The sequence below is a fragment of the Drosophila bipectinata genome, chromosome 3R (genome assembly GCF_030179905.1).
Source record: "Drosophila bipectinata strain 14024-0381.07 chromosome 3R, DbipHiC1v2, whole genome shotgun sequence".
In the NCBI taxonomy this organism is placed as follows: domain Eukaryota; kingdom Metazoa; phylum Arthropoda; class Insecta; order Diptera; family Drosophilidae; genus Drosophila; species Drosophila bipectinata.
This window is the reverse complement of record NC_091739.1, coordinates 25,272,214-25,287,530: the sequence shown is the minus strand read 5'-3', so window position 1 is coordinate 25,287,530 and position 15,317 is coordinate 25,272,214. Positions and strand designations below refer to the sequence as shown.

Genomic DNA, 15,317 nt, shown 5'->3' with positions numbered 1-15,317 from the left:
AATTCTTGGTTTTTTATTGAACATATCATAATCATAATAATTATGTTTTGAAAATAATATTCATAGACCAATAAGGCAAGACCTAAGTCCTTAAATCCCCTGAACTATATATACCTTCCATATTTTTAATCACAAAATATTCTATTAAGATTGTGCAGGTCAGGGCGTGGGCATTGGCCATCGATAAACACTTGTTGCACAGTGTTGGAACAAGTGGCGGCACGTTGCGCACATTGCAACCGAGATACAGATACAGATACTGCATATCTCGGAGCCCCGAAACTCGTTCGGCTTGTTTGCCCATGCAGTGGAATACCTATGCCCGCTGCCTGACGGCCTGCCTGCCTGACTGGCTGGCTGGCTACCTGCCCACACCGAGCATTCGACACATGTACGCATGTGCGGCATGTGTTCCAATCCCAGATCTTCTTTCCTCGAGTATTCCGTTCTGGGTTCTTCTTGGGGTTTCATGTTTTTATCGGCCTGTACTCTAGGCTCTCGCTTGCTCGCTCTCTCCCGATCCATCTCTGCAGCCCTCTCGCTCTGTATCTGTATCTTTTGGTCACACATTTGTGGATCTTCGCTTTGCTGCTTTCTTCATTGTTCCGCTCGACAGTAGACAGTAGCTCGACGACCGTCAACGGGCGATAACTGGAGTACATAGTCTGTCCCAGTGTCTCTGCGATTGTTCGCTCCGCCTGGCAAAAAGAAATTAAAACGTCGACGCCGTTCTCATTACGCTTTCGATACTCATAATTAGCTGGAAGAGGAAGAGCCTCCATGGAGGGCGATAACTGAACTGAACTGGCCACTGCGATTTAGATACCATAAACCCGGGACCAGAGCAGCACACCACCGACTACTCCCATACGTTCATACAGTTCCCAGGCCAAGTACAGCCCAGCCATGAGTTTCCGTTACTCGACTCGGTTGATTCAAGTGAGTTCAAGTGGGTTCCAAGCTTTAGAGTCTAGTCTAAACTCCAGAAAAGTAGAGTCCATTAAAAGCAGAAGAACTAGACAGACCGTAGAAAGGGGTAATAAATTAGAAGACCTCTGAAAAGTCTAGAAATTGTAATCAGGAACTCGGTGAAATGGCTTGTATAATAAGAAAGTCCATATAACATTATAAAATCCTTTCTTTACAGGACACCCGCTTGGATCTGGACCTTAAAGAAGAAAAACTAGCTTCGCTACAACGCGAACTGGAGGAAATGACCTTTGGCGGCGGAACTGAAGAAGAGTTCGCCCAACTGCGGCGCTCTAAGAACGAAACAGAACGCCGAGCCAAGGAGCAGGAGGAGGAACTAGATGAGATGGCCGGGCAGATACAACTGCTGGAGCAGGCCAAACTCCGTCTGGAGATGACACTGGAGACCATGCGCAAAGAGGCACGCCGCGAATCCCAGCAGCGAGATGAGGAGCTGGAAGAAGTTCGCGGCAATGGCTACAAGAAGATCAAGGCTTTAGAGTGCCAGTTGGAGACGGAGCATGAGGAGCGAACATTGTTGCTTCGTGAGAAGCATGAGCTGGAGCGACGCCTATCCTCCATGGAGGATCGCGATCGCGTTGACCGCGACGCCGAGGAGGCAATGAACCAGAAGCTGCGTCGTGATCTCCGCAAATACAAGGCCCTGCTCAAGGATGCCCAGACACAGCTGGAGCGGCTCAAGGCGGACACACCGGGCAAGACACTCATCCGCCAGCTGCGCAATCAGCTGGAAGACGCCGAATCCGCTCGATCCCTGGCCATGAAGGCCCGCCAAACAGCCGAAGCGGAACTTACCGAGGTCCAGGCCATGTTCGAGGAGTCACATCGCGCCCGGAACGATGCCGAGGAGCGAGCCAATGCGGCCCACAGGGATCGCGCCGAGCTGCAGGCTCAAATCGAGGAGAACGAGGAGGAGCTAAGCGAGCTGATGAAGAAGTACAGTGCCACCGTCAAGCAGCTGAATACCGAGCAAATAAATGTTTCCGAGGCCGAGTTCAAGCTCAACGAAATGGAGGCCGAACGGAACAATCTCAAGGAGCAGGTTGCTGAGCTGCAGCACCGCCTGGATAATGTGGAAAATATGGGCGATCCATCCATGGCCATGATGTCGAAGAGGTAAGGAACTGACATTATACATGTCTATAGATTTCCAAACGAATTCCAAATATTTATAGATTGGAGCTGCGCACCAAGGAGCTGGAATCCCGGCTGGAATTGGAGCAGGCCACTCGGGCGCGTCTGGAAGTACAGGTGACCCGTCACAAGGAGGCCCTGGAGAAGCTGCAGAATGAGGTGACGCAGTCAAAGATGCGTGAAATGCAGGCCCAGGATGTGCTCAAGAAGTCGCAAAAGAGTCTGCGCGATATGCGTGAGGAGTACCACACAGTGTCCAGTCGCGAGCAGGAGTCCCTGACGCGGCGCAAGGACCTCGAAAAGAAGATGGAGCAAATGGAGTCTGAGGGGGCGGCCCTGAAGAACGACCTCCGGCTGGCACTGCAGCGGATAGCCGATCTGCAACAGGCCATGGAGGAGGAGGGCGAAGAGGAACTAAGCGAAAGGTATGTGAAATTAAGAAGCAAACCATTAGAAGATTATTAAATATATTTTCTTCTCCTTTCAGTGACGAGAGCATCAGCTCTGTGGGCTCCATCAGCGACCTCGAGGAGCGCCTGCGACCCGTGCACGTGAAACGCAGCTCGCAGCAGTCGCTGAATGGAAGCATCGGTGGTGGTGGAGGCGGCGGCACTGTTGTCAGCACCACTCGCACCGTGGTCTATGAAAAGGACGACAACAGCCCTAGGTACGCTGATAACGAAGTCAACTCGAACAGCAGACAGCAGCACAAGCATTAAGGCCCAAGCACACCCAAACATTATCCGCCTCTTAATATGCCTATCGCTAGTTAGCTAGTCTGTAAGGTCTGTTTGCTATTGCCGGCTTATCTAATTTAAATAATTAAATCATACATGCAAACCATCCGCCACAATCCACATCCACAAATGACCCCAAAACCGAAATAACGAAATACCAACGCTGCAACCGACACCAACGCTGCATCGCTTCCAACAACGTCTCCTGCCATTTAAAACAAACTCATAAAAAAAAAAAAAACCAAACCAAACACCCCTAAAAACGAAAACAAACGATGCGTGTAAATATATGTTAATGCCTATGTGACAAAAACAACAACAAAAATGAACCAAAACACACGAAAAATCCTCGCTCCCGCCCTAATCCGCTCCGCTCCGCCATGACCCCGTCCTCCGTATGGATCCTTTCGGAATCCCCCTCCGCATGTGTGTGTGCGTGTAAACCATTAGCTTTTTCTTATTGTAGAATAACAGTGACGTCGCCATCGTCGCCGCACATTCATAAGCTGGCACTGGCGGCCAAAGCCATACCGGACCCAGAGCCGGACACAAAAACTGCAGCTGCAGCGGAATCAGCATCAGCACCAGCGACCAGGATGGGATCAGTAGCAGGATCACTATCAGTGCCAGCGGCGGGTCAGCCGTAGAGATCCATCCATGTTGCAGCTCTTGTACTTTGTAATTTTTTTTATTATTTGAATATTTATTAGTTGTTTATCATTATTATTTGATTACTGTTTAGTTCAATATGTTTAATTATTTATTATCGGAATATAGCTACATGATATATAATATATATGATAAAATATGATTCGAACCCAATACGCATTCGATAGCAATGCTGAATCGTAGTTAATTTAATTTGCGCGACAGTCCCTAAACAAAGTGATTAACATGTTTTTATCTCTCTCAAAAACAGACAAGAAAAAAAGAAAAGGAAAAACGATTACTAACACCTATAGCCTATATAGAATATAGTCCATTGTCCTATAGCCAACTTAAATAAATTAGTTAAACGCGTTTCAAAATCATAGGCAAGTATATGCGAGTGCAGTAAATTCAATGTTTTACGGATTTAAATCCCACATAATCGAGTATTTTATGAAGTAACTCTTATTCTTATACGAATCTTATCATCCAAATCGTAACATCATCAATTAAACGGCAACTAGCTTCATTCATTCACTCATCATCATCGTATATACGGAAAATTATAAATCCCAATAAGTAAAGAAACCACAATATATATTGGCATACAAAATTTTGCAGATATCGTACAATAAAGGGAACGATTTATTAAAATACTTATAGAAAACTAACAAATCGAAGATCCACAAATAAATATATTGTTATAAAACTCAAAAACGTTTTTTTTATTTTTGGGAAATGGTTCTAAACTTAGGTTTGTTGAGTGAAAGTCATGTATGTTATAAAATTTATAATAACATGTGTCTGTTAGGATTGGCCATTAAAATACCAAACAAGCATAAAATTAGGTATTTGATAGGTTTTTTTTTACAATATCCCCACTTTCTTTTCTGAGCTCCTGGTAAGAATGAGTATTTTTCATAAACCTTTTTCCTGCCAATTGCTTTTTACATAATGTGCCTATTGACCAACATTTAAATGGCGTTTTTACGAAGCATGCTTTGTCAAAGTATACTTTTGGGTCAAATTACACCGTCAAGACATTGTAAAGTTTGTGTAGATTCTACACTGTAGAATGTTGGAAAGTATTTGTATTTTGCGGGATATATTTTCTTTTTCAATCCCGTAGTGAAGCTTATTTAAAAAAAACTAGACCCTAGTCTAATGGTATTTTGTCCAAATCTTGTATTTTCGAAGTTACCCGCCTTCATTTAGGTCAGAAAATTATCCATAACTTAGCTAATACTCGTCAGATTGACAAATTTTATAACTCCCCGGTCTCTTTATAACTCTTCTAGTACTAATGTAAACCAGGCCACCTAAAATTGTACCCAATTTTCACAAAAAAGTGGCTCAAAAGTATGAACTTTGACAGTTCATGAGCTTAAAATGGTCGATAAGCCTTTTCGCCTTCTTTTATGACCAGTATTATGACCAATGTTGAATATGCTGAAATATTTTGACAATTTCCAAACAGCGATTTGGTATTTGGTATTTTCGCATTTTTTTTATTTAGAAAAGTTTTGATTTAAACTTTAAACTAAGAAAACAATCGATGAATCAAAAATATACCTATTAATGATATATAATAAATCTATATCTAAAAATCAATTCGATTTTTGTAGAATTCCTTGGATTATAATTTTCTAAATATAATCCCCCATTTGGAATACGAAATCGCGGAACCTCAGAAAAGTTTCTGTAAGCAAACATTCCCAATCAAAGTTCCCCAAGTTCGAACTAGTAATCTCCAAATCTCGCTCTTGCTTTCGTTTAATGGGAAATCATCAAAAGTCAGTTCCTAAAAATGGCACAAAAGCAGCTAAGGTCCTGGCCCAAAACAGAACTTCCGGCCAAGAAGTAAGCCAACTCTTAAGCTCCCCCAACCAGATTGATTTATTTATGCAAACACGCACGTCGCTAGGTCGAGGTCAGATGTGTAAGGATATACCCACTCCCGGCCCCAGATCAGGGGCTAGAAATCCAGCACCCACTTACCCTCAATCTGCAGCCGAAAAGCCATTATATGCCACTCGTTCGGCAGTCGCCATTCCAGGTGACTTTGAAAGTTGTAAAGCGGCAAAGTAGCGGAGCAACCATAGGAATCCCACGCCCACACCTGCGATCCCGGTATCCCCAACGGGACACGAATGAAAGCCTGACACGCAAGTGGCCCGGTCCCGAGCACTTGAAAACACTTGTTGTATGTCAAAGCCGGAGGCCCAGACATCAATCAGTCGTCTGACGTCCATAAAACGGAGCACGATGGCTTTCCAATCACTAAAGCCCCGGGCGGAGCAACAGGTGTTGCCCGGGGAAACTCCGACCAGAACTCATCCTCTAGATGGGAGTCGGGAGGCCACTGCCGTGCCCTGTCAGTCGAGCTGAACTCAAAAACAACCGTCAACTAGGCGACTGTCAAATGCGCCACGTATCCGGATTATCGATCAAACAGCGGCAGCGACTTTATGCCACTTTCTGGGTCTCCGTTTCGTCGCAGACACATATTGGATTTCAAAGTCTGCGGAACGGAATCTCAGAAGCGCTGCAATTGCGGCATTCTTGGTAGCTATTAGCCAAAAGGTTATCTCCAGCAGAGGACAACCATGGATGACCGCACCATTGACTCGATTTTCCTGGGCTCCCTGGAGTCCCTGCCGCCGGTTAGCTCGAAAATCGTGCGCATCTTCACCAGCTCCACATTTACGGGTGCGTTGAAAATATCCCTTTGAAAAACCACACCTCATGTGTGGGCGCTGTCTTTGAGGTGCAATGTGTACGACGCGTTATGTAACTCGGGTTTTCGCTTAGATACCACCATGGAGCGTAACACACTGATGGCCAAGTGCTATCCGCGCATCAAGGACTACTGCCGGGAGAAGCACGGCCTCGAGTTTCAGGTGGTGGACATGCGTTGGGGAGTGCGTGACGAGGCCACCGACGATCACATGACCACGGAGCTCTGCATGCGGGAGATCAAAAATTGTCAGCGTCTTTCGATGGGCCCCAACTTTATTGTGTTTCTCGGCCAGAAGTATGGATACCGACCCATACCCACGTACATTGTGTCCTCGGAACTGGCGCTCATCTGCGAGGAGCTGACTTCGATGGGGGTGGACCGGGCCCTGCTGGATTTGTGGTACAAAAAGGACAGCAATGCCGTGCCTCCCATATCGGTGCTGCAACCTATTTCTTCCATTTTGATTAATTTCAACAATAAGGTAAGGTTTTGGAAGGATTTTCATGAGAAAAGTGAAGTGCAAAAAAACAAACTAAAAACATACTGCTAAAAAACCTAAGTTGAAAGGAAAGCTAACTTCAGGCCTTTCCTTAAAAATGGGGTTTTCCCTTGTAGTGTCCACAGTGATGACCATATCTTCTCGAATTCTGATCAGATTCTCAAGCGGAGTATCTTAAACGATTTCTGGATCGATTCTCCACCATTCTGCATCAAAATCCCGAGTCAAAATATTTTTTAGATTTTTTGTCCATTTTTCGTGATGGGATCCCTTTAAAACGGGGTTTTCCCCTATAGTGTCCACAGTGATGACCATATCTTTCCCAATTCTGATCGGATTCTCAAGCGAAATACATTAAACGATTTCTGGATCGATTCTCCACCATTCTGCATCAAAATCCCGAGACAAAATATTTTTTAGATTTTTTGTCCATTTTTCGTGATGGGATCCCTTGAAAATGGGGTTTTCCCCTATAGAGTCCTCAGTGATGACCATATCTTTCCCAATTTTGATCGGATTCTCAAGCGAATTACATTATACGATTTCTGGATCGATTCTCCACCATTCTGCATCAAAATCCTGAGACAAAATATTTTTTAGATTTTTTGTCCATTTTTCGTGATGGGATCCCTTGAAAATGGGGTTTTCCCCTATAGAGTCCTCAGTGATGACCATATCTTTCCCAATTTTGATCGGATTCTCAAGCGAATTACATTAAACGATTTCTGGATCGATTCTCCACCATTCTGCATAAAAATCCCGAGACAAAATATTTTTTAGATTTTTTGTCCATTTTTCGTGATGGGACCCCTTGAAAATGGGGTTTTCCCCTATAGAGTCCTCAGTGATGACCATATCTTTCCCAATTCTGATCGGATTCTCAAGCGAAATACATTAAACGATTTCTGGATCGATTCTCCACCATTCTGCATCAAAATCCTGAGACAATATATTGTTTAGATTTTTTGTCCATTTTTCGTGATGGGATCCCTTTAAAACGGGGTTTTCCCCTATAGTGTCCACAGTGATGACCATATCTTTCCCAATTCTGATCGGATTCTCAAGCGAAATACATTAAACGATTTCTGGATCGATTCTCCACCATTCTGCATCAAAATCCCGAGACAAAATATTTTTTAGATTTTTTGTCCATTTTTCGTGATGGGATCCCTTGAAAATGGGGTTTTCCCCTATAGAGTCCTCAGTGATGACCATATCTTTCCCAATTCTGATCGGATTCTCAAGCGGAGTATCTTAAACGATTTCTGGATCGATTCTCCACCATTCTGCTTCAAAATCCTGAGACAAAATATTTTTTAGATTTTTTGTCCATTTTTCGTGATGGGATCCCTTGAAAATGGGGTTTTCCCCTATAGTGTCCACAGTGATGACCATATCGTCCCCAATTCTGATCGGATTCTCAAGCGGAGTATCTTAAACGATTTATGGATCGATTCTCCACCATTCTGCATCAAAATCCTGAGACAAAATATTTTTTAGATTTTTTGTCCATTTTTCGTGATGGGATCCCTTGAAAATGGGGTTTTCCCCTATAGTGTCCACAGTGATGACCATATCGTCCCCAATTCTGATCGGATTCTCAAGCGGAGTATCTTAAACGATTTATGGATCGATTCTCCACCATTCTGCATAAAAATCCCGAGACAAATATTTTTTAGATTTTTTGTCCATTTTTCGTGATCCCTTGAAAATGGGGTTTTCCCCTATAGTGTCCACAGTGATGACCATATCTTTCCCAATTCTGATCGGATTCTCAAGCGGAGAATCTTAAACGATTTCTGGATCGATTCCCATTCTGCATCAAAATCCTGAGACAAAATATTTTTTTAGATTTTTTGTCCATTTTTTGTCATAAGCACACTTATAACCAAAATTATAAAACCCTCTGCAAGGGTATAAAAATTAAGTATCAAATATTACTCGGTGACTAATAATGTTAGTACTAATAATGTTGACTAATTTTTACTAATGTTTCCAGTAATTTAATGAAGTGCATGTTTTGTGAATAATATTAACGTATTTAGTAATGTTTAAAACATTTTGTCCAGTTGTTGCTCTGGTGTACGAAATTCATATCCATAAGAATCCCTATGGGTTTTATGGGAGCTAAGTCTTACTATTGGCTCCTTCCTTTTACAGAGAGTACCCAAGCTCCAGGCGGAGGACCAGGCAGTGTGGTGGGACACCCTCAACAAAATGCAAAAGCTCCTGCGCAAGGCGGCTGCCTCGCTCGGAGCCAGCAACAAGATGTCCAAGGACGACGTACACAACTATTTCATGTCGGGTGAGCTCGTAGCTTTTTCAATTAAGTAGTGCATGTAGTGATAGCTAAACAAAAAAACAAAACCCAAAATTCTAAACCGCGTTTAGTGACCGAGCGGGAGGTGATCAATGGAATCTTGAATGTGAAGAACACAAAGAATCACTGTCTGGCATATGTGCGGTACATCAACAACATTAACCTCCAAAATCTGAAGAAGGCCTCCCTTTTCGTGGACATCATAAATCGCAGTCTCGACACCGAATCGGCCAAGCTACTGGGAGACCTTAGGGACACACGACTCCCGGCCAAGATTGAGGCGAGCAACGCCCAAAAGTAAGGGATCGGGGTTGGGGAATGGGGATTTAAGTTTCAATTGATGGGGATTGCTAATCCGAAATCCGAAACGGGGGGCAATTGCAGATATACGGTGGAGTGGATCGGACGGGAGGGCCTGGACATTGAGACGCATGAGGAGTACCTGAATCATTTCATCTCGCACTTCTATAAGAACGTGGTGAAGCTAGTAGATAGGGCGATGCGCAAAGAGGACTCCAGTGCACAGGGGCAGATAGTAACTGAGATCCTTCAGCATTTGCATGCTTGCAACAATTCGGTGAAGATATTCTACGGCCGCGAAGAAAGTTGCGAACGTATCAAGCGCTATATGCTGGGGGATTCAGATAAGCCACTTGTCCTTTTCGGCGACGGAGGCTGCGGCAAGACCTCGCTCCTCTCCAAGAGCGCTTCCCTCGTGGCCACCGAGTGGTTCGCCCACGCCCGGCCCATCAATGTCATCCGTTTCCTGGGCACCACGCCGGACTCCAGTGCCTTGACGGCCACCCTGATTTCCATTTGCCAGCAGGTGAAGTGAATCCAAACCCAAGCCACTTGAGCTTGAGCCAACTCCTAACTAATCCAACTAAATTTTCTTCCAACCTCTACTACTCTCCCACTCATATACTCCCCGACAATAAACAAAACAATATCCTGTAGATATCTTACAACTACATGCTACCCTTCGAGAACATACCCGATGATCTTGTCCCCTTAACAGCACACTTTAAGCAATTACTAACTTACGCCAGCCCCACCCAGCCACTGACCCTGTACCTCGACTCTGTCGACCAGCTGACGGGCACCCAAGACTCGAACAAGGTATCCTGGATACCCACTCGCCTGCCGCCGCACTGCAAGGTGAGCGCCGTGATCTTAAGTTCTACGGTCAGGTTTTGGACTCCAGTTACAGTCCGCTGCTAACGCAAATTTGACTTGTCATCCAATACAAGTATTTGTAAATAACAACTGCATGATATTCTTAAATATTTTGAAATATACTTCCTCTAATGCATGGTCTCTCACTGTACAAACTATTTGCATGACTATTTTCGCTTACCACCGAATACTCTTCTCTAGCACAAAGATCTATTTGCTATTTTTCAACATTATTGTCTTAAATATTTTTAGGAATAACTTTTGATATGAAAGCTTTTAAGATTAGTTAAAATAATTCATCTAATATAAGAGTCTGATCCAATTGACTTATATTAAAGACTCATGCAATAATAAGATTCTTTTAAAACCCAAGTTTTTTCAAATTAATTTCCAAAAAGCTAATGAATTTTGAAATTATACAAAATAGGGCTTAATCCTATCTTTCTTATGATAGGAATCTATCTCTAAGAATCTAGGAATCTATCTAAGAATCCTATCTTTAGAATCTAAAGCTCAGACACTCACTTCAAACTTTTTCAAGGCTCAAGATTGTGTAGTCTAGGTTTCAAAAGGATTTTTTGGAATTAATTAATTAAAATAAAAATATTAAAATACAGATACCCTTTTATATTAGGTTTATATCTATCCCTTAGAACTGTCTCTGTAATATAGACATCTCTTGTAGCCCTATGTGATGTATCTAATAGATAATGTCTATAGATCTTATATGATCTTTGTAATACATAATACATATTAATGAGATCTAATGCGACCTATACGATATATCTATATGATCTATATGTATATTATATCCCTCATGAAATCCCTATTCCTTGTACATACCATTAGCATGCTCCAAATCCCTCCAAATGGGAAACTGTGTAAGTTTTTCCAATTGCTTGACCTGTGCGTGCTAAGCAAAATCACTCGCAAAAGCCACCAAGAATGTGTAATGCAAACACCTCACCCATAACGACACCGCAAGGAGGCCGTTCTGCATGAGGCGATCCTCGCATGGTTCCTGCTCCAGTAACTTAAGACCTCACCAAGATCTAGTTTACCAGATGCGTTTTCGACTGCTTCCAGATCATCATCTCGTGTGCTAATGAGCCGGCGAATCCAACTGTCTCCCATGAGTACCATGTTCTGTGCAAGATGATCGACGTGGAGGAGAACTTTATCGAGGTGACGGCCCTGGGCGAGGAGCTGGCCATGAACGTGATCAAGATGTGGATGAAGACAGCGTGCCGGGATCTGAACAACTACCAGTGGCGCTTGGTGGCGAATGCCATCAGCAAGTGCTCGCTCCCCATTTTTGTGAAGCTCGTCTTTGCCGAGATCTGCCGCTGGCGCAGCTACACACGTCCCCAGGAGACGCACCTGGCCAACACGGTGATGGACTCCATTATGCTTCTGTTCGAGCGGGTGGAGAAGCAACACGGACGCATCCTGGTCTTCCATGCTCTGGCCTACATCACTGCTTCGAAGTCTGGACTATCCGAGAGCGAGCTGGAGGATCTTATTTCACTGGATGACAAGGTGCTCGACGACGTCTATCAGTACCACATGCCCCCGGTGCGACGTATTCCGCCCCTTCTCTGGACCCGTATCCGGAATGATCTGCCCAACTATCTAAGCGAACGGGAGGCGGACGGCGTGAATGTGATGAACTGGTACCATCGACAGTTCCGGGACACCGCCAAGGAGCGCTACTTCAAGAACATGAACATGGCCATTTACTTCCATTCCATGATTGCAGATTACTATCTGGGTATTTGGGGTGGTGGAGTGCCCAAGCCGTTCAAGTTTACGGAGATTCAAAGGCATCGCTTTGGCTTGGCGGACAAGGAGGGCTCCGCTGATCGTAAAGTGCCCATCCAACCTCTGGTTTTCACCAGCAAGGATGGTCTCTCCAAAAGATATAATCTACGGAAGGTGGTTTCTATAACATTTCGATTCCTAGAGTCTGCTACTAATCCTAATTATCCTCTTAGTTTGGTGAGCTTCCTTTCCACTTTGTTCGATCTCGTCGCTTCAAGGATCTCTTCGAGCATGTCCTCTTCAACTACGACTGGCTTCATGCCAAGCTATCCAGTTGCCCTTTACAGGCAGTCCTGGCTGACTTCGAGGATGCCTCTACTAATACGGATGACAAAGAGGCCAAGAGAGAGCTGATGTTGGTAGCAGATGCCCTGCGCTTGGGAGGCGCCATCCTGGCCATATATCCAAATATGTTGGCTCCCCAACTCATTGGTCGTTTGCTGCCCGAGATCGGAGGTAATCCCAATATAAAGATGTTGCTGCGGGCATGTGATCGCTGCGGTCCCAAGGACTGTGCTCTCATTCCGGTTAATCATTGCCTTCATACACCAGGAGGTCCTTTAAAGGTAGGGTGTTCCCAAAATACTCTTTAATTTAGTTTAATTGATTTAATTTAATTCTAGTACTCCTTGGAGGGTCACCAATTTGCAGTCTTCGCCTTTTGCCTTACCAGTGACATGCGCTACATGGTCTCCATTTCCACGCACTTCATCACCTTCGATTTGTCCACCTCGGATCTGACTCGGGACGTGAATCCTGGCATTGAAGGCATCATGCAACAGCTGGTCCTCAGCCCGGACAACAAGTGGGCCGCCGCCTACTCCAACAACAACCAGACAGTGCTTCTCAACATGCTCTCCAGCGAGTTTGTGGTGATCAATAGTCCTTTCGAGGAGTCACATGGACCAGTCAGCGGACTCTATCTTCTCAATCAAAAGTGGGTTTGTCTTGAAACATAATCCTCATGGATATGATTCTATATTATTTCTTTTTGAAGCTTGTTTATCACCTGTAAACTACGATGGGCCCAGTTCGATATGCGTGGCAATCTAGTGGACACCTTTGATGTACCTGGCGATAACGCCGATTGGGAGATTCTGAGTAAGAAATCATAAATATGTAGTTCTTTAGTACCCTATACTTTCTTCTTAACATTTAGCCATGGAATTCTTCACCCCAACGGACTACAATGTCGTATTCTGGTCGGGCTCCATCAATGAAATGCGCCTGAGACTGGACTCGTGTCGTGGCAGCAGCTACTCCAATTCCCAGAAGTTCTTCAGCGCCATGGTGATGAACAAAGGACGCACCCGAGCTTATGGCTGTGCCAACGAGGAGAACTTCGAGGTATCGGTTTTCGACTTCATCGAGGATGAGGAAACGGGTGAGATTCGCTGGAGTTTGGTGGAGAGCCTGCCGCGTTTTGAGAACGATGACAAGGAGATGCTGCTGCAGCTGCGACTGGACCAGCACGACCGCATGCTCCTGGGAACGGCTGGGAAGGGATTCGTTATCTGGGACTTTGGAGGTCGCGAGAAGGATTCGGAAGTGGAGTCGCGTCTTACGGACATTGCATTGTACCTGCCGCTACCGCATGGAGTGCGCAACATTACCACTCGCATTATGCAGTCAAACTCGATCATGGTCAGCTCCCGATTGGATTACGCCGTGGCCGGTGTACGCAAAAATCTGTACGTGTGGTGCCTCAGTTCTGGGCAGCTGGCCAAGGTGCTGGACGCCCACTTTGGCCGCATCATCCAGCTGGAGCCGCTGACGATTGGAAACTGGAACAACCTGGTCACCTCCTCCATCGATCGATCCGTGAAGGTGTGGAACATAAACAATATATTCGAAAAGGTGCACGTCATCGACCGGCATGAGCTGCAGATCGATGATATCAGTCTGTCAGAGGTGGACATGGCGGTCACGGTCACCAGAAGCTGTGTGGGAGTGTGGGAGACTCGATCCGGGCGCCTGCTGGCCAAGCTGGCAGATAGTCCTCTGGGTGCCATAGTCACCCACGCAGAAATCACACCAGACGGACGATACATCATATCCTCGGAAACCGGAAAGTTCCTCATCTGGAATCGGGTCTCCGAACAGGTTGTCTACAGAGACGACCAGCCAGGCATCCAACAGATTACGCTCATGGACTACGGGTATAAGGTGCTCACCGTTTCCGTTCCGAATATCAATCAGCGAGACATCCTGGCGGCAGCTGCCGGTGGAGCGGGAGATGAGGCCAATCGGCTTACAGCCATTACAACGATGAGATCTGTGCCAGGTGAAGTAGTTACTCCGGAAATTTCCTATAGCTTCATGTAAATTCCACCTTTTTCCTTCCAGAGGGCCAAATTCTCTTCCGGTTTGACTTCCCCATCCGGATGATCACGGGCATGCCCTTCCGGCAATCCGTGATAACTGCAGACAATGCATATATTGTAGTAGTGACGGTGGACAAGTCCAACAAGGATTGCCTGGGTGTGTACAGCGCCGCGAATGGAGCTTTCGTGTCCAAGATTCTGCTGAAGGGATGCGCCATCAAGGAGGTATTCTCTCTTGTCCCGATGCCGCACAAGGCCAACCAGGTGGCGGTAATAAGCAGCGAGAAGGGCAGTGTTATGGACATCAAAACCAAGAAGCACGTGCGATCCGTTCCGAAGTGGGGTGGCAGCATCACTAGGGATGGTAAGTGCGGGCTGTATGCACCGACTCGGGGAGGGCTGGAGATGCTGGAGCTGCGAAAGGGAACCACTGTGAAGACCTTCATTCCCAAGGTGGCGGAGGGCGTGTTCTCGGTGATCTGCATCTTCACAGAGAACGACGAGTATGTGGCCTATTATCACAGCGGTAGGAAGACCATTCGGGTTTTCCGAACCGGGGACACCGAGATGATCGCCAACTATAGGCTGCAGGCGGAGCTGACGGCGATCAAGAGCAGCAAGGACGGGCGGGCGATTGTCCTGGGAACGGTGGACGGATGCATGTCGGTGCTGGCCATTGTGGATCCCAAGAAGGAGGGAATGATCGAGTTCCTCAACGACCTGCCGTCGCGAGACGAGAACTGGAAGGCAAAACTGGCCAAGATGAAGGCTCGCGTGGGCTTCAAGGCAGCCATTCGCGTGGCCACCATCTCATCCCGTTACTCCAAGTCCGCCAAGGGCGGCGAGGACGGAGAGGATGATGAGCTTCTCACTGAAATCACCGAGGATGTGGTGCCGGTGGCGGATTAAATCAAAAGGCAAGAGTAGC

General features: G+C 45.7%; 2 protein-coding genes across 12 annotated transcripts in view; both read left to right on the top strand.

The window, feature by feature from the left end:
* The window catches only part of Mhcl (Myosin heavy chain-like), a 30,707-nt gene extending 26,481 nt beyond the window's left edge, over window positions 1-4,226 (top strand). For 7 of the 11 annotated variants that reach the window (XM_017236314.3, XM_070281080.1, XM_070281081.1 and 4 more), the window contains 4 exons: window positions 1,148-2,106; window positions 2,166-2,549; window positions 2,612-2,791; window positions 3,328-4,226. In XM_017236314.3, the coding sequence (XP_017091803.2) occupies window positions 1,148-2,106; window positions 2,166-2,549; window positions 2,612-2,791; window positions 3,328-3,508 (1,704 nt within the window). In that variant the 3' untranslated portion in view covers window positions 3,509-4,226. Of the gene's footprint in view, window positions 1-622; window positions 940-1,147; window positions 2,107-2,165; window positions 2,550-2,611; window positions 3,158-3,311 lie in introns of those variants that run through there. The other 4 variants (XR_011443111.1, XR_011443112.1, XM_017236323.3 and 1 more) reach the window with 4 other exon arrangements.
* A 1,803-nt stretch (window positions 4,227-6,029) lies between these two features.
* On the top strand, window positions 6,030-15,308 carry LOC108122010 (NACHT and WD repeat domain-containing protein 2). Its single transcript, XM_017236432.2, has 12 exons — window positions 6,030-6,218; window positions 6,321-6,730; window positions 8,909-9,053; window positions 9,140-9,365; window positions 9,453-9,894; window positions 10,026-10,226; window positions 11,331-12,179; window positions 12,239-12,631; window positions 12,689-13,002; window positions 13,063-13,166; window positions 13,225-14,349; window positions 14,412-15,308. The coding sequence occupies exons 1-12, from the start codon at window positions 6,116-6,118 to the stop codon at window positions 15,296-15,298; spliced, it is 5,199 nt and encodes a 1,732-aa protein (XP_017091921.1). The 5' UTR covers window positions 6,030-6,115; the 3' UTR covers window positions 15,299-15,308.
* Window positions 15,309-15,317: the final 9 nt, after the last annotated feature.